This window comes from Nicotiana tomentosiformis, chromosome 3, assembly GCF_000390325.3.
Source record: "Nicotiana tomentosiformis chromosome 3, ASM39032v3, whole genome shotgun sequence".
Taxonomy (NCBI): Eukaryota; Viridiplantae; Streptophyta; class Magnoliopsida; order Solanales; family Solanaceae; genus Nicotiana; species Nicotiana tomentosiformis.
In genome coordinates this window covers 93,728,682-93,749,740 of record NC_090814.1, presented here as the reverse complement: position 1 = coordinate 93,749,740, position 21,059 = coordinate 93,728,682, and the positions used below count along the sequence as shown (strand labels likewise).

Here is a 21,059-nt window from a genome sequence, read left to right as displayed (position 1 = left end):
AGTTCAAGGTCCTAAGCAAGTAAATACAATGGAAAGAGTAAATATGATAGTGAACAAGTGAAGGCAAAAAGGTCAACAAGTACAACACCATACGGAATAATATGTGCAAGAAGATAGTGGGTTTGACCAAGATGAATCTTACAATGATCAAGAGGAGGAAGTACAATATGTGAACAACTTCTAAGGCAAAGAGATAACTCTCAAGGCCCTAATCAACAACAATGACAATCTCAAGGTAATCAAGGGAATTGGAACAATCAAAACAACCAAGGTCATTGGAATGGTCAAAACAATCAAGGGAATTGGAACAATCAAAACAACCAAAGCAATTTGAGTGGCGATAGTTAAGGATATTGGGGAGGCAACAATCAAGGGGGATGGAACAATAATCAATGGAATCGGGGGTCGGGTTTTCAAAGTCCCCCGATGTATTAACAACCAAGCAACCTGCCTCCTTATCCTTCCCATGGTCCTAGCTCTTCCAACAATGAGATGGGGCGAATTGAGAATATGTTTAAACAAATGATGGAGAAGAATGCCGACTCCGATGCCTAACTAGCTTCTCACAACACTTCAATTCGCAATTTGGAAGTTCAATTGGGACAAATCTCGCAAGCTTTAAACACTCGTCCTAAGGGGGCACTATCAAGTGATACGGTGGTGAACCCAAAGGGTGGGAACAACACGGGACATGCCATGGCCGTGACTACAAGGAGTGGAAAATATGGGGATGAAACCACCTCAAGTCAAAAAACAATTGTGGATGATGAATAAGTGATTCAAGAAGATGAGATTCCAAATAGTGTGGTGCAAGAAAATGATGAAGGGAGAATTGATATTGATGAAAATGTGGAGGAGACTCAAGAAGAAGTGAACCCGTCTAGGGAACACATTGTTGACATACCAGAACCGGTAGTGCCAAAGGCTAAGGCACCAATGCCAAGGCCTCCTCCTCCATACCCTCAAAGGCTTGCCAAGAAAAATGGCGAGAACCAATTCAAAAGTTCATTGACATGATGAAGAGCTTATCTATTAATATGCCATTGGTTGAGGCTTTGGTGCAAATGCCCGAATATGCAAAGTTCATGAAGGATTTGGTGACAATGAAGAGGTCGATGAATTGTGAGACTATAAAGATGACACATCAAGTGAGCGCAATTGTGCACTTAGTGGCTCCTAAATTGGAAGATCCCAACGCTTTCACAATCCCTTGCACCATTGGATGCGCCAACTTTGCCAAAGCTCTTTGTGATCTAGGGGCGAGTTTCAACTTGATGCCCTACTCGTTTTTGAAAATGTTAGGGATTGGGAAACCAAGACCCACCTCTTTGAGGCTACAAATGGCGGATCGTACTATGAAGAGACTATTGGGTATTATTGATGATGTGTTGGTTCGAGTTGATAAGTTCATCCTCCCGGCATACTTTGTGATTCTTGATTGTGAAGTGGACTATGAGGTGCCTATTATTTTGGGTAGACCTTTCCTTGCTACGAGGAAGGAACTTGTTGATGTAGAAGCCGGCGAGCTCACCTTCCGAGTGGGTGATGAAAATGTGGTTTTCTATGTGTGCAAATCTATGAGGCAACTGAATAGCAATGAAGTTTGTTTGTTTGTGGGCCTAGTGACCGAGGTGATTGTTGATGATGCTAGTGCCATGATGAAGGTCGATGATACTTTGGAGGCCGTATTGCTTAATCATGATAATGATGGCTATGTGAAATGCGTGAATGCATTGCAAGGAATGGGGTCGTACACTTATGAACCCCGCAAATTGTCCTTAGATCTTGAAAACTGAAAGACTCCTCCAATAAACACCTCAATCGAGGAGCCTCCCACTTTGAAGTTAAAGCCATTGCCTCCACATCTCAGGTATGAATTCCTTGACCCGTGTTCTACTTTACCGGTTATTCTTTTCTCTTGTTTGACTAACGTGCATGTAGACTCTACTTTGGCGGTGCTACAAAAGAGGAAGAAAGCTATCAGATGGACATTGTCAGATATTCGGGGTATAAGCCTCACCTTTTGCATGCAAAAGATTATTTTGGAGGAGAATGGCAAACGCTCCGTTGAACATCAAAAAATACTAAATGAAGCAATGAAAGAGGTGGTGAAGAAGAAGATCATAAAGTGGTTGGATGCCGGGGTTGTTTACCCCATTTCCAATAGTTCGTGGACCTCTCCGGTGCAATGTGTCCCAAAGAAAGAGGGAATGATTGTGGTCACCAATGACAAGAACGAGTTGATTCGTACAAGAACAGTGACCAGGTAGAGAGTGTGTATGGACTATCGCAAGCTAAACAAAGTCACAAGGAAAGATCATTTCCCACTTCCATTCCTTGATCAAATGCTTGATAGGTTGGGCGGCCGTGCTTTCTATTGTTTCCTTGATGGATATTCCGGCTACAATCAAATTCTTATTGCTCCGGAGGACCAAGAGAAAACTACTTTCACATGTACCTATGGTACTTTCGCATTCTTGCGGATGTCATTTGGGTTATGCAATGCACCGATGACTTTTCAACGGTATATGATGGCTATCTTCACCGACATGGTGGAGGATTTTCTTGAGGTCTTCATGGATGATTTTTCTGTGGTTGGGAATTTCTTTGATGATTGCTTGAAAAACTTGGATAAGGTCTTGGCAAGATGTGAGGAGACAAACTTGGTACTCAATTGGGAGAAGTGTCGCTTCATGGTCGAGGAAGGATTGTCCTTGGCCAAAAGATTTCAAAGAATGATATTGAGGTCGACAAGGCCAAAATAGAGGTGATTTCTAAACTCCCACCCCTACATCTGTGAAGGGAGTGAGGAGCTTCTTGGGTCATGCGGGGTTCTATCACCATTTCATCAACAATTTTTCCAAAGTGGTGAACCCCTTGTGTAAGCTTTTGGAGAAGGATGCCATATTCCATTTCAACGAGGATTGCATGAAGGCATTTGAATTGCTCAAGTTCAAATTGACTACTACTCCTATTATCACCGCACCAGATTGGAGCCTGCCTTTTGAGCTCATGTGTGACGCAAGTGATGTGGCGGTCGGAGCGGTTTTGGGGCAACGTATCAACAAAATCTTCCATCCGGTCTAGTAGACAACTTTTTTAATTGGGCATTAAGTCAACCAACAGTGAACACTATGATTCAGTGTCCTTGTAAAGGGTGTATGAATACCGTGTTCAAGCTAAAAATTGGTGTAAGAGGAGACTTATTGAGGAAAGGTTTCTGGGATTCTTATAAAGTGTGGGACTTGCATGGGGAAGTGTTAGTTAGAGTTGAAACTTCTAATGTCGTAGTTAGTGATGAAGCAGAAGATGATAGTATTGAAGAGGATAATATTGCCGAAATAATTTACGATGCTTATGGATATACGAATGTAGAGGATAGTAACAATAATTTAGAGGACAATGAAGATCCAAATTTACGTGCAACAAAGTTCTATAAATTGTTGAAAGATGCTAAGACAGAACTTTATCCTAGTTGTAAAAGAGTCTCGGAGTTGTCTTTTATTGTTAAGCTACTTCACTTGAAGTGCCTTAACCATTGGAGTAACAAATCAATGGATGCACTGTTGAGCTTCTTTAAAGATGTTCCTCCCGAGGGGTCATTTGTGCCAAATTCTTTCTATGAAGCAAAGAAAGTTCTTTGTGACCTAGGCTTGGGTACACTAAAATAGATGCATGTCAAAATGATTGTATTTTAAACTGGCGTTGTTATGCCAATGTCCAATCATGTCCTAAGTGTGGTAAGTCTAGATGGAAGTCCGAAGAACATAGAGGCAAGAAAGTAGCTTATAAAAGCTTGCGACATTTTTCAATCAAACCAAGGATGTAAAGATTGTACATGGCAAGAGAGACAGCTAAAAAGATGAGGTGGCATAAGGAGAAAAATATCGATGATGGTGTCTTGCGACATCCGTCTGACTCAATGGCATGGAAATCCTTCAATGCACGACATCCCACCTTTTCAGCTGAGTTAAGAAATGTTCGATTAGGGTTAGCAAGTGACGGGTTACAACCTTATGGGAACATGAGTTCTAATCAAAGTATTTAGCCAGTCGTACTAGCTACATATAATTTGCCACCATGGGATTGCATGAAAAATATGTATTTCATAATGACTCTTCTTATTCCAGGACCAAAGTAACTAGGAAATGATATAGATGTATACTTACAACCAATGATTGAAGAGTTGAAGGAATTATGGGACGGGGTGGAGACGTATGGTGCTCACTCAAAATCTAATTATCTGATGCGCGTGGCTATCATGTGGACGATTAATGACTTTTCTGCATATGGGAATCTTTCAGGATGGTTAACCAAAGGCAAGCTTGCATGCCCTTATTGCCATAAAGATACACAATCGACATCCTTGCGTAGTAAGTTGTGTTATATGGGTCATCGTCGCTTCCTTCCCATGGACCATCCATGGCAGAGAAGTAGGACGTTATTTTATGGGAAAGTTGAAATGGGAGTTGCACCTAAACCTTTAACAAGTGATGAAGCACTTGTGCAAGGACAAAAGAGAAAGCGTGATATTCATAGAAATGCTTACAATTGGAAGAAGAAAAGTATCTTTTGTCAATTGTCTTATTGGAAGAGTCTTATGTTACGACATAACCTTGATGTGCATCACATCGAAAGAAATATGTCCGACAATATTATATCAACTATCATGAATATGGTTGAAAAGACAAAAGATACATTGAAAAGTAGATATGACTTTATGGACCTTGGAATCAGACAAAGGTTGCATCCAATTGAGGATGGGAATAATATTTTGTTACCGGCAGCGTGCTATGCATTGTCCTCGGAAAAGAAGCTGAAGGTATGTAGTTTCTTAGCTAATCTGAAGGTTCCTGATGTATTTTTCTCAAACATTTCAAAGTGTGTCAATGTACAGGAAAAAAAGATACACGGATTGAAATATCATGATCATCATGTATTGTTGCAAGACATTTTTCTAGTAGTTATACGTGGTTTGCTACCCAAGGAAGTGTGTGATCCAATTATAGCCTTAGGAAAATTTTTCAAGAATATATACTCCAAGTGCTTGACGATTGAAGATCTTGATATCCTAGAGGCAGAAATTCCTATTATTTTGAACAAACTTCAACTTGTTTTCCCTCCGGCGTTCTTTGATGTCATGGTTCATTTGCCCATTCACTTGCCAAGTGAGGCAAAGCTTGGTGGACCAGCTCAATATCGGAATATGTATCCTATAGAGAGGTAATTTATTATTTAATAATTTCGATGCTATAGTTTTAGAATGACATATATTATATTAATGAGTTATTTTATATAGGTATTTGCGAACACTTAAGTCATATGTTCACAACAAAAATCGTCCAGAAGGTTATTTGGCAGAGGAAAGCCTCACATTTTGCTCACGATACTTGAAGAATATCTCAACCAAGTTTAATAAACCAACTAGGAATAACGATGGATTTGTGTCACATGATGTGATGTCTATCTTTAAAAAAAGTGGTCAAACAAAAGGTGCTTCAGAAGACATCAGGCTATCTCATGATGAATTTAAACAAGCATGTATGTATGTGCTTCAAAATTGTGAAGAGATTTCGCATTTCATGGAGTAAGTCTCTTATTAACTCCAAGATAGTTTCACACTGAAATAATCCGAACCCCATTTATATTAACTAACTTACAATGTAGGGAATATACAAGAGAGATTGAAGGCCAAAGTTCAATGAGAGCTCATAAAAATGAGTTTCTTGGTTGGTTTCGTGCACGTATAGGTATCTACTTAATAAATAATATTGATATTAGTTTAATCATCCCATTATGTTATTGGTCATAACAATGTTGTTCGTCTTTGTAGATATTTCTACTATCTTCATAAGGACACGCAAATGATGAGCTCATAAGCTTAGTCGTCGGTCCTACACCATTAGTACATCGATATTCAACATTTATGGTGTATGGATTTAGAGTCCATACAAAAGAGCTTGCATTGAGAAGAAAAACGCAGAATAGTGGTGTTCTTGTGAGAGGAGATGATTCAGACTCTAATAAGGAGTATTATGGTGTATTAGAGGACATTTATGAGTTATCTTATGTGGGAAACAGAAACATTTATTTATTCAAGTGTCATTGGTGGGATGTGGCTCGCTTAGGAAGAGGATATAAGATAGACAAATATGGCTTCACAAGTGTGAATACTCAGTGTGCCTTGAATACAAATAAGCCATTTGTGTTGGCATCTTAGTCGGAACAAGTCTTTTACTTGGACGATATGGTCGATAATGATTGGCTTGTTGTTGTGAATACAAATTCTCGCGACCTTTTTAAAATGCCTGATAATGAAGATAATTGTGTAGAAATTGAAGATGAAGAATTACTGAATGAAGAAGTCTATCAACAAGAGAAAACTGAATTTAATACTTCGTATACCAATGACCAAGAAAATATTGTTGAGGTGTCTCTACATAGGGATAATGTTGAATCACAAAGTATTAACTACGATCATATAAGTACGCCAGCTCAAAACAATATGCATAATGAGGAAGATGATTTCATTAGTGACAATCATATAGAAATATCAGAGAGTGAAGATAGCGAAGAAGAGTTATTTGATGATGATGATGATGGGAAGGACACCGATACATCCTTTTGAAGACTAAGAAGCAAAAGACTGATGATATAGATGTTACATCGTATTTTAAAAATTCTCTGTATTTATGTCCATATTAGACTAATAGTGAAATTAGTTCTTGGTGCTTGAAGCTTTATGTCTATATCTTATTTTTGAAAGTTCTCTGTATGTTTGTCCTTATTAGACTTACAATAAAATTAGTTTGTGATGCTTGTAGCTTTATGTATACATCTTATTATTTTGAAAAGTTCTCCGTATTAGTGCTTTACTCCAACATTTCATAACAGAATCGTGGTGAAGTAACAGAATCAATGGTGAAATAAAATTAGTGCTTTACTCCAACATTTCATCAATTAATTGATTTTAATTCTCTGCTATTTGAATTAATATTTTCTCTAGTCTGATAAATCATTTTCTTTTAATATGATGTTACAAAAAATGAAAGGAACTGGACGAGGAAAAAGTGGAAGAGGCAGGACGAGCTGTGGTCGTGAAAGTTTTCAAGGACGTGGCAATTTTGGAGCGACGTCTCAGCCACGCATACAGACTGGACGAGTATCTGGTGCATCTGTAGAGACAGGAGAATCATGTAACCCGGGTCAAGGACTTTTACAGACCGGACAAGTATCTAGTAACTCTCTTTTAAGACCTTCTTTAGAAACACAATCATCACGAAATGAACCAAAAACTGTGCATCGCTCTCCAGAGGCTGACAATTGTGCAAGTTAATTTTCTGTTTTTGGTGTTTTATGAAATTATTTTTACTAACTGTGCAGAACTACTAATTAACAACAATATCCCTTTACTTTGCAGTTTCTTCCAGCAGTAAGAAAAGAGGAAGAGGAAAATACAAATCTAAAAGTTTAGATATAAAAACTAAGTATGGTGGCAAAATCAAAATTATGATTCCATATGACATCGATAGAGCAGTAGGTTCTAGAGCTAGAGATATTGTTAATTACTGTGGTTTGATCATGAGGAGCACTATCTCATTCCAAGATGGAAATTGGTAAAAAATAGTTCTGAAAGACGGAGAAGCAATGTGGTTAAAGGTCAAGGTAATAAATTACTTTCAAGTAGCCATATTAATGAAGTAGCCATGTGGGAATTTGCTAATTTTGCTATTAGAGTTTTTCTATTGTATAGTGATTGGAGATTTCCAGTTAAGTTAGTTTGAGATTTGTTTTCTACCTTTTTGAAGTTTTCAAGAAAGTTTCTCTTTATCTGCATTTCTCAATTTCTGAAACGTTTTTTTTTTGTGGAGTTTTGCTATTAGTTTTAATCTTGTGTTGCTTTTGAGTGCAAATTCTGAAATTGGGTAACTTTAATTTTGTTCATTGAATTTGAAGTTTATTTTGTTCCTCCTCTTCAACCCTCGGTAAGGCTTTTGGGTTGGTGATTGCAAACTCTGACTTTCGGAAGAGGGAAGGGCATTTGGTTACTTTTCAAAATGCGGTGGCGAAGACCCAGATTGACTATCTTCTCCTCAGGAGGTGTGATAGAGGGTTGTGCAAGGATTGTAAGGTGATTCCGGATGAGATACTCGCGACGCAGTATAGGCTCTTGGTGATGGATGTTGGTATTATGTTGAAGAGGAGGAAAAGGTCTACTCGAGGAAGACCGAGAATCAGGTGGGGAGCCTTAACTAAGGATAAAGCCCAAGCGTTGGAGGGGCGGTTGTCGGCTTTGGGAGCTTGGAGGAGTAGTGGTGACGCGAGCACTATGTGGTCAGCGACAACAGACTGTATTAGGGAGGCTGCGAGAGAGGTGTTAGGGGTCTCGAAGGGCGTCTCTGGTAGGCACAAAGGAGACTGGTGGTGGAATGAAGTGGTTCAAGGTAAAGTGGAAGCAAAGAATGCGACGTACCTGAAGTTAGTGGGGAGCATAAGTGAGGAGGAGAGGCGAGTGTGCATGGAGAGGTATAAGGAAGCTAAGAAGGAGGCTAAGCTGGCAGTCACAGAGGCTAAGACTGCGGGTTATGGTTGTATGTACAAGGAATTGGGGAAAAAAGTGGGGAGAAGAAGTTATTCCGGCTGGCCAAGTTGAGAGAGAGGAAGGCTCGGGATTTGGACCAAGTGAGATGCATCAAGGACGAAGATGGTAGAGTATTGATGGAAGATGCCCATATTAAGAGGAGATGACAGACTTACTTTCATAAACTTTTGAATGAAGAAAGGGATCGGGATATTGTGCTAGGCAAATTGAAGCATTCCGAGAGTCACCGTGACTTTGGGTACTGCAGGCGTATCGAGGTTGAGGAGGTCATGGGAGCTATGCATAAGATGAGTAGGGGCAGAGCGACCGGTCCAGACGAGATTCCGATAAAATTTTGAAAATGTATGGGGAGAGCAGGTTTGAAGTGGTTGACTAGGTTGTTTAATATTATTTTTAAGGGGAAGAGGATGCCGGATGAGTGGAGGTGGAGTACGGTGGTTCCATTGTATAAGAATAAAGGTGATATCCAGAGTTATAATAATTATAGGGGTATCAAATTACTGAGTCATACCATGAAAGTGTGGGAGAGGGTGGTTGAAGCGAGGGTGAGGATGATAGTGTCTGTATCCGACAACCAGTTCGGGTTCATACCGGGTCGTTCAACTACAGAAGCTATACACCTTGTTAGAAGGTTGGTGGAACTATACAGAGAGAGGAAGAAGGATCTGCACATGGTGTTTATTGACCTAGAGAAAACGTATGACAAGGTTCCTAGAGAAATTCTCTAGAGATGCCTGGAGGAGAAATGTGTGTCGGTTCCCTACATTATGGCAATTAAGGACATGTATGATGGGGCTAAGACTCGGGTTAGGACAGTAGGAGGCGACTCTAAGCAATTTCCGGTTGTAATGGGGTTACACAAAGGTTCTGCGCTCAGTCCGTTCTTATTCACCCTGGTGATGGACGCGTTAACAAACCATATTCAAGGGGATGTACCATGGTGCATGCTATTCACCAATGACATAGTTCTGATTGGTGAGTCGCGAGTCGGTGTTAACGAGAGGCTGGAGGTTTGGAGACAGGCACTTCAGTCTAAGGGTTTCAAGCTGAGCAAGACGAAGACGGAATACCTAGAGTGTAAGTTCAGCGCTGAGCCAGGGGAAGTGGGCGTGAATGTGAGGCTTGATTCGCAGGTCATCCCGAGTAGAGGCAGCTTCAAGTAACTTGGTTCGGTTATCCAGGGGGAGGGGGGGAATCGACGAGCATATCACACACCGTATTGGGATAGGATGGATAAAGTGGAGGTTAGCATCTGGAGTCTTGTGTGATAAGAGAGTGCCACCGATAATCAAAGGTAAGTTTTATAAAGCGGTGGTTAGACCGGCCATGATGTATGGGGTTGAGTGTTGGCCCGTTAAGAACTCACATATCCAGAAGATGAAAGTATCACATATGAGGATGTTGCGGTGGATGTGCAGACACACTAGGATAGATAAGATTAGGAATGATGATATTCGGGAGAAGGTGCATGTGGCTCCCATTGATGACAAGATGCGGGAAGCGAGGCTTAGATGGTTCGGACATATTCAGAGGAGAAGCCCAGATGCTCCGGTACGGAGGTGTGAGCAGCTGGTTGCGGAGGGCACGAGAAGAGGTAGAGGGCGACCTAAGAAGTATTGGGGAGAGGTGATCAGGCAGGATATGGCGAGGCTCCAGATTTCTGAGGACATGACACTTGATAGGAAGATGTGGAGGTCGAGTATTAGGGTTGTAGGTTAGGAGGTAGTTGAGTCGTGCCTTACTTCGTACCATTGTGGGACTAGCCATTCAGGGTTTTTGTCTAAGATAGCTAGTGGCAATGTTGTGGCTTACTATTTCGCTTTTTAGTGCATGTCCTATTTACTAGCTATCGCTTTTGCTTTGCATCTTTCCTCTAGATTTTACGGTGTTCCTATTTTTCTTATGATTGTTATGGCGATACTAATATTTACTAATATTATCTCCCTTTGCTTTGTATCTTTCTTCTGGATTTCATGGTGTTCCTATTTATCCTATGAGTGTTGTTGTGATACTAATATTGTCTTCCTTTTTGTCCTTTTGTCCTTTGTTTTTTTTGAGCCGAGGGTCTTTCGGAAACAACCTCTCTACTTCTTTGGGGTAGGGGTAAGGTCTGCGTACACACTACCCTCCCCAGACCCCATTAGTGAGATTTTACTGGGTTGTTGTTGTTGTTGTTGTTGTTGTTGTTGTTGTTGTTGAATTTGAAGTTTATTTCTTGAATTCTCTTCTATTGTTGAAGGGGTTAAGAAAGTTCTTTTCTTTGTGCATCAGAATTTAAGGGAACCAGTTCTTGAAGTTATAGGATCTTGCTTGTTTAATCAATTGTTTAGTGAAAAGCTGTGTTTTCTCTTTTTTTCTTTCACTTTTTGCTTTTTGTTTAATCTCTGTATTCTGTTGTGAATTTAGCTTCAGTTCTAGCTGGATTATACCACACTGCCTATGATAGGCAGTGATGTCCTTGTTTGGGTTGTGCCCTTGTTAAACTTGTCATTCCATAGGATTCTTGTTAAATTGCCCCACTGAATTAATCAACCAAAATAGCCTGCTGTACCTTTCATCTTTGAACGAACCTGCTGCTTTTTCATCAAAATTTCTTGGCTTTTTGTTGTTTATTTATGTGGTTAGGATATCGAATATAATATTACATTTATTGTCAGGATAACTTTTATGTTTACAGCAGGCTGCAGGTTTCAAGCCTTTGCAATTAGCACTATGCAAAGACTTTTTAGAGCATGGAAAGCTCGACTCGGCAAGTTGTACTCTAAGTACAAAACTAATGAAGAAAGATTGTCTCATCGACCTAAAGATGTTGAGCTTGAGGACTGAAAATACCTAATACAATATTTTGGAAGTCAGAATTTTAAGGTACTAACTTAATACCTGAAGATTCTGCCAACCAAAGGGCACCATTCACATCTTTGAAAGGTGATTTATTAATCTGTTTACTTACAAGTTGTAAGTGAAAGGAACAAAAGAAATAGAAAAAAGCAAATAACTAAGCATACTTGTGGTACAAGGTCTTTTGCAGAAGTAGAGGAATCTATGGTAAAAATATATTTAGTCCCCTACTATCACATATGCTTCTTAGTTATTTACATATTTATGTATTTGCTTATATATGTTTTCTCCGAAATTATATTGCAGAGAAATCCTATTACTGGAGAAATAGACACACCAGATAAAGTTTGGGAGATCCAGCATACACGCAAGGATGATAGAGGAGAACTGGTGTGGGTGGATTCACAATCCCAACAAATTCATGTAATTATCTAAAATCATAAACTTATTATATTTCTATTTCTGTAAGTTACATTCGATATATTTTATTATGTTTTGATGTAAATGATTATGCATAAATGCAGGGTCAACTCCAAGAAGTTGTCGCTCAGCAACAATCTGAAGAGATCGAGCATCCAATGACTAGAGATGAGATTTTATCCACCGTTCTTGGTGAGAGAACAGGCTATGTTCGCGGAAAAGGATACGGAAAGAAGCCTCCTAAAAAGAGTAACATGCAACAGGCAAACATAGAGTCCAGCGTGTCTTCCACTATGGAAATTATGCTTCAAGAGATGCAAGTTGAGATGGATAGAAAGTTGCAAGAAGAACGTGAACGAATGGCTGCTCAGTTGCAAAGAAATATGGAACTTAAGTTTCAAAGGAAGTTGGTAGAGGAACGTGAACACGCAAATGAAGAAGTAGACAAGAGGATCTATCTAAAAGTGGACAAGAGGATGCATGAATAATTTGCTAGTTTGATGACCAGAATGCTACAACAAGTACTTGCCCCGCTGCTTCTTAACAATTCTTCTTCCTTCTCGGCATTTCTTCTTCCTTCATTCTGGACAATTCTTCTGTCACTTGCTCCCTATCTTCTTATCAACTTCGCCTTCTTTAACTTTCATCCTCTTGATAATAGACTATTGGGCTATTTTTTGTTTATGTGAAATCTAGATTTTTGAAAACCTTCGTTGTGTGGGCTTCAGGGGCTTAGTTGATAGTAGACTATTGGGTTATTTTTTTGTTTATGTGAAATCTGAATTTTTGCAAACCTTAGTTTATGTGAAATATGTACCTTAGCTGCTTCAGGGGCTGCTGCTGCTGTTTCTTTGAAAATCTTAGTTGTGTGGGCTGCTGCTGCTGTTTAGTTGGTTCTTGTGTGATTTCTTCTTGTGTTGATTAATGACAATTTATACTAGTTAGTGAGTCTCTTACACAATTGTTGCTACATTTAGGATTAAAAAGAGATCAAATTTCAGTGACTCGAACTAAAAATTCACACTGGTAAAGTGTTTCTGTACAGATGTGCAAAGGACCCCTTCTTATCCTAACTTAGTATTCACATCAAGTAAATGAATACATACCATGTGTCTTTTACTGCCACTTCCATCACTTAACTATATTTACTGAATATAAATTTTCACCTAAAGATCTGAGTGTTGATATATTTTTTCCTAGACGGTCTGCTAATGATGATATTTTTGTTCTATATTCAACGTTCTTCCAGGTGCAATGTATTTAATTTTATCTGTGTCGGTACTTCATTTTACACTTAGCATAATCTTTTTCTTTTGCAAGCGAAGGTCAGCCGACATTTCTTGATTAATCTTAGGATGTAATTTTGTTTTGTTTGTTATATTTCATTTCTTATTTGTGCTTAGGTTATTTTCTCTGGATTTCTGTGCAATGGCTTTACCATTTTGAACCAAAACCAATACATGTTCAATAGGCCACCTTAAAAATAGCTGGTTCATTCATGTCGTTTGAATCGCTTTCATAAACAATGTACTGGTGGAGAAGGATAACTCTGCTCTGTTTTGGGTCCTATGTTATCTGGTAGTGCCACCAAGTTAGACTACTGAAATATTAGACCAGAGATTCTTACCTTTGAGATGGTTCTCTGCACATCTAGTTCTTATGAATAGATGAAAAGTTTTAACTTTTATTTTGTTAGTAGTGATCAATTGTGACCACCTTTTGCATTCTTTCCACCAGGTAAAAATTGATCTTAATTTAGTGGTCTCCCTTTTATACTCAATCTCCTACAATACCTACAGGCTACAACGCTTATACCTGTCCATTTCTCTCCACCAGCCTCCTACCTCACCTTCCCCCTTCCTTCCTCTGTCAACGACTAAAATAGAAGTTTAAAAGGGAAAACACGGAGCTGATCTAGCAAAACTGCAAAAGGCAGGCATGGAGAAGGTTAATATTGAAATTTATATGCATAATAAGATTCTCATTATATACATTTAGACAATACCTACAGGCTACAGCGTTTAGACCCCCTTTTGTTATCCTTGTAGTTTTTCTATGCATGTTTTTTGATATAAAAAATCTCATATATATATATATATATATATATATATATATATATATATATATATATATTGTTTCTTTTAGCAGGGACAAGGCACATAAACAATGGTATCGTTCAAGGATGGTGTCGACCAAGGAGCAATTACAAGGCATTTAATATTTTATCTTTTTGGGATATGTATATGCGTACAATTACAATGCACAATGAAGTGTCGTGTAGTATTATGTAATTGATTTTTTAGTAATGAAAATATTTATAATATTCAGTTTGAGAAATTATTTTGGTATTTTTTAAATAATATTGGTAGTCAATTGATGTGAATATACAGTCATTAAATTTAGAGAATTTGGTTCCTACCGGAAATATATATAATTTTAGTCATTATATAGTTTTTGAGAAGATAGGTTTTAGTGGCGACATTATTTTGTCACAAAATATTAGTAATTGTTCTATTGTTAAATTTTCCACTATTAGTTTATTTCTTTTGTAGAGACTTTAGTCGCTACAGAAATTTATTATGTCTTTTATGATTTATTATATTGTAGCGACACGAGTCGCTACTAACAGTCATTTATAGTGGCGACATTAACTTGCCACTACAAAAATATTTTAGCACCTATCTTAGTCGCCGCTAAAGATGAATAGCAGTGGCGACCCAGCTAAACTTTTATTCTTGTGGAACCACTTTTGTAGTGAGATTTTTTACCTTTTGTGGCAACTATGTCGCCGCAAAATATGCGCTTTTAGTGGCGACCTTTGATGTTGCCACAAATACCTTTCAGTTTCAGTTTTGCTTGTAGCAACACAAATGTCGCCACTGATAACATGTAGCTGCGACCTTCAGGTATTTTGTAGCGGCTTTTGTCACCGCTATAAGGCTGTTTTCTTATAGTGGTCGCTCGGAATTCATCGAACATGAACTCCATAAACTAAGGTGACCCCGAAGTCTATATAACATAGGGCGGGGCGGAGCCAGATTCTTGAGAAGTCTCGGCCATCGCTTCTGCACCAGCATTATAAACCTGAGGGGGATTAGCCTCTGTTATTTCCCCCTCGGTTCCCACCCACTTCTCGGGGACGGACGGCTCACAGGCCACAAAAAGATCATCCTCCTCGGGCTCATCCCTGAGTTGGTAAAGCGAGTTCGAGTCAGGAATTCAAGAGCTGTAACTTTCCTTTGGCTTACGAGCCAAGCTTCTCCTTGTTTTTTTTTTTTCTCCGAGCTCGGAAAACTCGGAGCCCACCTTCTTTTCTTCTCTCCTGCTGCGGCCCCGGGCTGCCCCGAAGTAGAAGGATCAATGGGTAGGTCTTCGCCCCTACTAAGGCCTTGAGCTCAATGGTCTTAGGCAAGCCTGCAAAACAAAAAGAGAAGGAACAGAGAACATAGTGCTGAAAAAGAAAGCCTAGTGCTACTTATTCAGGAAGAGAAACCTTACCGTGGGAACTGGCCTCCCAGCGGCCCTTCGAGAGCTCGCGCCACGAGTGCTCAGCATAAGGCATCTGCGTAAAAATGCCCCATATCCACTCCTTGAGCCGAGGAATTGGCTTTTGGAACTCGAGCAAGGGCTGCACCTCAGCAAATACCGATGAGGAAAAGGGAGATAAGACGTGAAATCGACATCTAAAAGAAAAGGACACTTATGTGCTACATTCCACTTCTCGGGGAATGGCCTAAATTTGGAAGGTATCAAGTTGGCGGTCCACACCCGGACAAAGCGTCCCTTCCAACCTCGATCCCGGTCCTCGTCAATGCTTGAAAATGTCGCTTTTCTGGCCTGTCGTACGAGCTTTATCAGCCCCCCGGAAGATTTGGGGACTGTATAGGCAGAGTAGATGATTGATAGTGAACAAGTAGGAGTTGATTTTATTCACGAAGAATCGGAGGAGGATTACGATCATCCACAACAATAGGTGGATCTGACCGAGGTACACTTCATACCTCCTACAAAAATTCAGATCAACCGGATCCACCGGGCCAAATATCAAGGGGTAAGTGTAAACACTCAGATACCCCTCCACATGGATAGTAATGTCGTCATCGGGCTCGGGGATTACTATGTCCTTATTCTCCCAGCCACAGTTCTTGCGAACTGCAGGGAGAACGGTCTCGGTGATGGATCAAATGTACCGAGATACCGCCTCGCATCGGCCTTGCACCGATGAAGGCTTTTCAACCTTAAAGTCGTCAGCGACCGAACACCCCCCGATGATAAATATTTTCAAGGGAGGTTCGGCTGCCGGTTTATCGTTAGCCATGCCCGGAGCGGACCTCTTAAGATCAACCACATCGGGAGCGTTCAACTCAGCTTCGGCGGTCGGCCTTGAAGAGGAAGTAACAATTTTTTGGGGAATAGTCTTAGAAGTCTTCGCCAATGTTATCTAAGTTAGAATAAGGGGAAATAAATATTAGAAGATGAAGGACAAAAGCTTGCTGAGAAAATCAAACGTGCTGGTTCGGGTAAAAGATAAACGAAAACCTACAATTTGCTGAAAACTCTTGAAGAACAGAGGTAAAAATGTTAAGGTAGGAAGAGAGGCAGTGATATCCTAAAGGTACGAGGGTAGAATCTTGGTCAAAAAGTAATAAATAAACGAAAGAAGGGAGTATTTATAGGGGCTTCACGCCGTTTTGTATCCAAGGATATCCTGCTGACGGTTGACACGCATTTGAAGTCATAATGACAAATCTGACGGGACGTTTTGAATCTTTTGTCGTTTCTGCTACGACGAGTTGGGGAAGGAATCGAGGTGCTCATGTCGTTTCTCCCCGTTTCCGTAAACTTACTCTTCGAGAAATGAGGGGACTATCTATATACAGTAAAACCGAGCCCATGAGATGCCTTATATTTCGATGAAGCAAAGGGAGTCAGAGACGCGAAGGCAGGGAACCAGAATCGAGACTAGGAGCCCCTCGAGCTAGGGTCCGGGCAAAGCGCCCGACCTCGAGAAGTATCGGGGCCATAACCCCGAGTTCGGTTCGAATCCCAAAGGCATTAAAAAACACTACAAGGTAACTGAGCACGACCAACGAAAAGTTGTGATATCCGTGACCAGCCGGATATCACGGCGTGAATCTCGGCATGTATCGGCATAGAACCAGTGATTGGTTAAACGAATAATTTTTACCTTTCATAGAATTATACTTAGGGTAAAACTACCCTATTATATAAAGGGGTGTCTGAATATTTATTGGGGACACTTTAACACGCATATCAAGACAATATATTATTATTTCCTCTGTTACTCAAAGTTCTAATACTTGTTCATCAGTGCTTGGTCATTGTGAGTCCTGGATCGAGGGCGGATATTTCATTGAGGCTGTTGTTAAGTCCAGTATCACCCTCAAGTGGTTTGATAATTTATTACCCCCTTTATCCGTTTAATCTTACGCAATTTATCGTTTGTATCGAATTAATACATATATCCTTAAAATCACAAATAAATTTAATTGTTATCCATTTTCAAGGGTAAACAATATGGAACTTAATATGAGAAAAAATGTCATATTAACAAAATACTTCAAACATTACTAATTGTAACCTTACCTACTTTAAACTAAATGGTAATGCTTTGATATTTCTGTTACTAGAGTAGTTTAGTGGGGGTAAAATCTAGTGGATCAGCTGAAGAGTGATCGAATAGCTGAAGCAAAATTGACGTGTTTTGAAGTTCAATGAGTAAAATTGCCCACACTCAATACCATTTAGAGTTACTTATAAGCTCAGATTGAACTTAGGTTGACTTTGCTTAACTCCAACTTAGTGTGATTTAAGCAGGTTTGAAATATATCCTCAATATTGGCCTATACACTTTTAGTTAAGGCTCTTCGCTAACTTTAGCAAGTTAAATGGGCTTGCTCTGAGATGTGCCATCTTATCTGGCAGTCACAGCAGCCCCAAAGCTACTTCATCACTATTTTCCGTTTACATCTTAATTCTTCCTACTTAGCTTCTAAGCTCATTTCATCACTTCTTTTTACTTCATCGCTTTTCTCATTTCGCATCTTAATTCTATTTACTAAGCTTTTTGGCTCACCTCTTCTTTCTCTTAATTCTATGTATGCCATAAACGATGCATTATCAGCAGAGGGTGCAGCAGATGACTATGAGACTTGTCTAAGACACTTGGTTAAGAGCAAGATTGCAGACATTTCTGAGGCTACTGGATTTCCCAAATTTGATGTAATACTATTAGGTATGGGTCCTGATGGGCATGTAGCTTCCTTATTTCCCGGGCATCCTCTTGTCCATGAGAAAGAGAAGTGGGTTACCTTCATCAAGGAATTTCCAAAACCTCTACCGGAAAGGATTACATTTACATTTCCTGTAATAAACTCATCCGCCAATATCGCTCTTGTTGTAGCAGGTGCTGGGAAGGCAGATGTAGTGTATAAATCACTAGGTGATAGTGAAAGTTCTGATTCGCTGCCTGTGCAGATGGTTTCACCCAAAGGAGAATTGGTTTGGTTTTTAGACAAGGCTGTGTTTGACCAAAAATATGACTCTTGGTTCAAATAATTAAATTTATATGATTATGGGTTAAACTTAGTTAACAATAAAATTTCTAGATGTAATTTGCGAGGGTGTGATAAATGTCAGATAGATCTGGTCGAATAGTGATAACAGTATACAATAATTATTCCAAAAAGCATGAGTAATAATGTAACATTTAATAACAATGAATAACAACCAATAGAACTTAAGTAAAAAGGAGGAGTGGTTCACCCAATAAAGGATGAGCTATATTATTGTTCCACCTGACAATGATGAGTGACAGATAAATCCTTGAATGTTCGAATTATTCTCGGATCTGATGGAAAAGTATAGAATAATATAGACAAGAATCTTAGTGAAAAGGTGGTGTTTGTATCTTAGTAAGAGAGAGAGAATCTTTTTTGTCAAAGTATGTTCTTACAAATGAATATCACATGTCTCATGTCATTGTCTCCTTTTCTATTTATATAAGATATATTCCTAGTAAAGCCTAATAGTACAAGTGTAGAGAATATCAACTAGAATATTCTCTTTAATATCCTATTTCAAAAATTAATCGTTACAGCTTCATCAACGGTGCTTGACCTTGACCATTATTGACATCTCGATCATGGCTCTCGTTGACTGTTCGATTATGAGTCTTGCTGCTTCCTGTCCACCTCAACTAACGACGGCTCAAGAATTCTCCCTAGTGTTATCTTATTTTAAATATTCTAGGGCAATTTTTGACCTATATAGTTAGTCCCTCCGCTTATTGAGGCCGGCCTCAGGCGGGCTTGATAAGCGGACACTGTTCATTGCGGTTGAAACGATTGAACGAGATGATCTGGTCGTGATGATTGAGGCGGGATCGCAACGTAGCCCTTCGTGAACCACAAATTTTGGAGTTGTGTTGTCCACGAGTCAAGGTGACGTCATGACCTCGTGTGTTATCATGACGCGTATTCTCGATGCGTCGCTTCGTTTTGCGTGGGACTCCTAATTGGTCATGTAACTTCGATTCTGATGCCAGGTAATGATGAACCAATTTATTGGTTCTGATGCCTCAATTCCTATAAATAGGGATGTAAGGGTGTAATTCCAAACTTTACAGACTTCCTGCATCGAAACCCTATATTTTCTTCTTCTTTTTCCATTGTTGTGTTTTTTTTGTTCCAGAGATCCTTAGCGTTTTAATCCTTCGTTGTTTGATACCTTCCTCTCCTTCATTGAAAACATGTCTAATGTACCTTCTGAGTCCAGCGAGGGAAGTGACCCGGTCCCTCTAGTGATAGTTTTCCTCCTCATGTGGAGAGTGTTTCCACTGCTGTTGAGGACGGAAGCTTCCCGACGGTAGAGGAGATAGTTCATCATAACCCCGATACCAGGTTTGATTTCTTGAAATTGCCTGAAGCCAAACCTGAATCCTTTAAGTTATGATGAAGGAGGCTGACTTGTTAGAGCTTAAGGCTAAATACAGCCTTCCCAATCATGTCGAGTTGATCTCTAAGGGGTGGGATGCAGTGCAGGACCATCGTCCTGGGTATTGCGCATTCTACGCTTACCTCTTTCATGTCAGCTACACTCTTCCTCTCCTTCCGTTGGCGGAGGAATTTTGTCGTTTCTACGATGTTTGCCGGGCTCAACTTGCGTCGTATGTCTATAAGCTCATAAGGATGCTTACTAAGTTTGCATATTGAGCCGGGGTCGAGATCACACTTCGCCACTTGATGCACCTGTTCGCCCCTAGCTTTTATAGGGGGACGATGCTGAACCTTCGCCGCCGAGGAGGCAAATGCCTGGTGGTAAAGATGGATGACAAGTCTAATCGCTAGTTTTGGCTCAACCTTTTCTTCGTTAGAACTGAGGACGTAGTGGCTAACATCGACGCCTTCCCTGAAGCTTTCAATTACACTCATAAGCGCCTAACTCCCTTGCATGTAGGTACTTGGTTTATTTTGCTTAGTCGTGGATTCTAACCTCTTGTTCTTTTCTTATGCAACCAAGACCTTGCCTCCTCCTTTGGTTGAGGACATTTCTGGTTGGGTCGGTCAGCTCCTCCCTCACATCGCAGGGATTCGTGAGTGGTCGGGCTTCATCAAGAGGTTTGGGCGGCCTCCCCCTCGACCTGTAAGTTGCTAATTTTATTAGAGTCTTGGCTCCTTTCCTTTCCGTTTACTTTGCTGACATTCCCATTTCCTATGTTTTCCCTAGGATTGGCCAGGGGGCTTTCGAGGAGGTCGAGAGCTCCCGTTTGTTCATTCCAGAAAAGAAAAGCGGATGTGCCTGCGGCTTTCGCCCACCTACGACGATGGCTAGTTTTACTCGCACCTCGATCTCTCCTATTGCGGCTTCTGGTCACGTTGCTTAAGCGATCGTGGAGACCGCAGTCTCTCCTATATGACGTCTTATAGATAAAGACAACGAGCTTGTTCCGAGCAAGGGGACTTGATGCCCCGCAAGAGGAGGTCTGTAGATGTTGGCGGTAGGGTCACCCGGGTCATTTATTCAATGGCTGATGATTTTTCCTTACGCAAGACAGAGATTACAGTTATCGGGGACGAGTCGGAGTCTGGGGTCTCCGAGGTTGGAGGCAGCCGAAGTGGGTATGTCTTCAGTAGTTGTTGTGGTGGAGAGATAGGCCGATGATGCCTTCGATATTTCG

General features: G+C 40.2%; 1 protein-coding gene across 7 annotated transcripts; it reads left to right on the top strand.

Moving 5' to 3' along the window:
* The first annotated feature begins 4,526 nt into the window (after window positions 1-4,526).
* LOC104085847 (uncharacterized) lies at window positions 4,527-14,197 on the top strand. Of its 7 annotated transcripts, XR_011414845.1 has the most exons (6): window positions 4,855-5,223; window positions 5,300-5,324; window positions 11,290-11,527; window positions 11,747-11,863; window positions 11,965-12,381; window positions 14,006-14,197. XR_011414845.1 is itself a non-coding variant. In XM_070197272.1 (4 exons), the coding sequence occupies exons 1-3, from the start codon at window positions 7,284-7,286 to the stop codon at window positions 12,346-12,348; spliced, it is 549 nt and encodes a 182-aa protein (XP_070053373.1). In that variant the 5' UTR covers window positions 7,021-7,283; the 3' UTR covers window positions 12,349-12,381; window positions 14,009-14,197. The 7 variants fall into 7 exon arrangements, 4 of the variants coding, with proteins under 4 accessions (XP_070053371.1, XP_070053373.1, XP_070053372.1 ...); XR_011414843.1 differs by having other exon boundaries at window positions 4,856-5,324; XR_011414844.1 differs by having other exon boundaries at window positions 4,859-5,324; window positions 11,290-11,467.
* The last annotated feature ends 6,862 nt before the right edge of the window (window positions 14,198-21,059 follow it).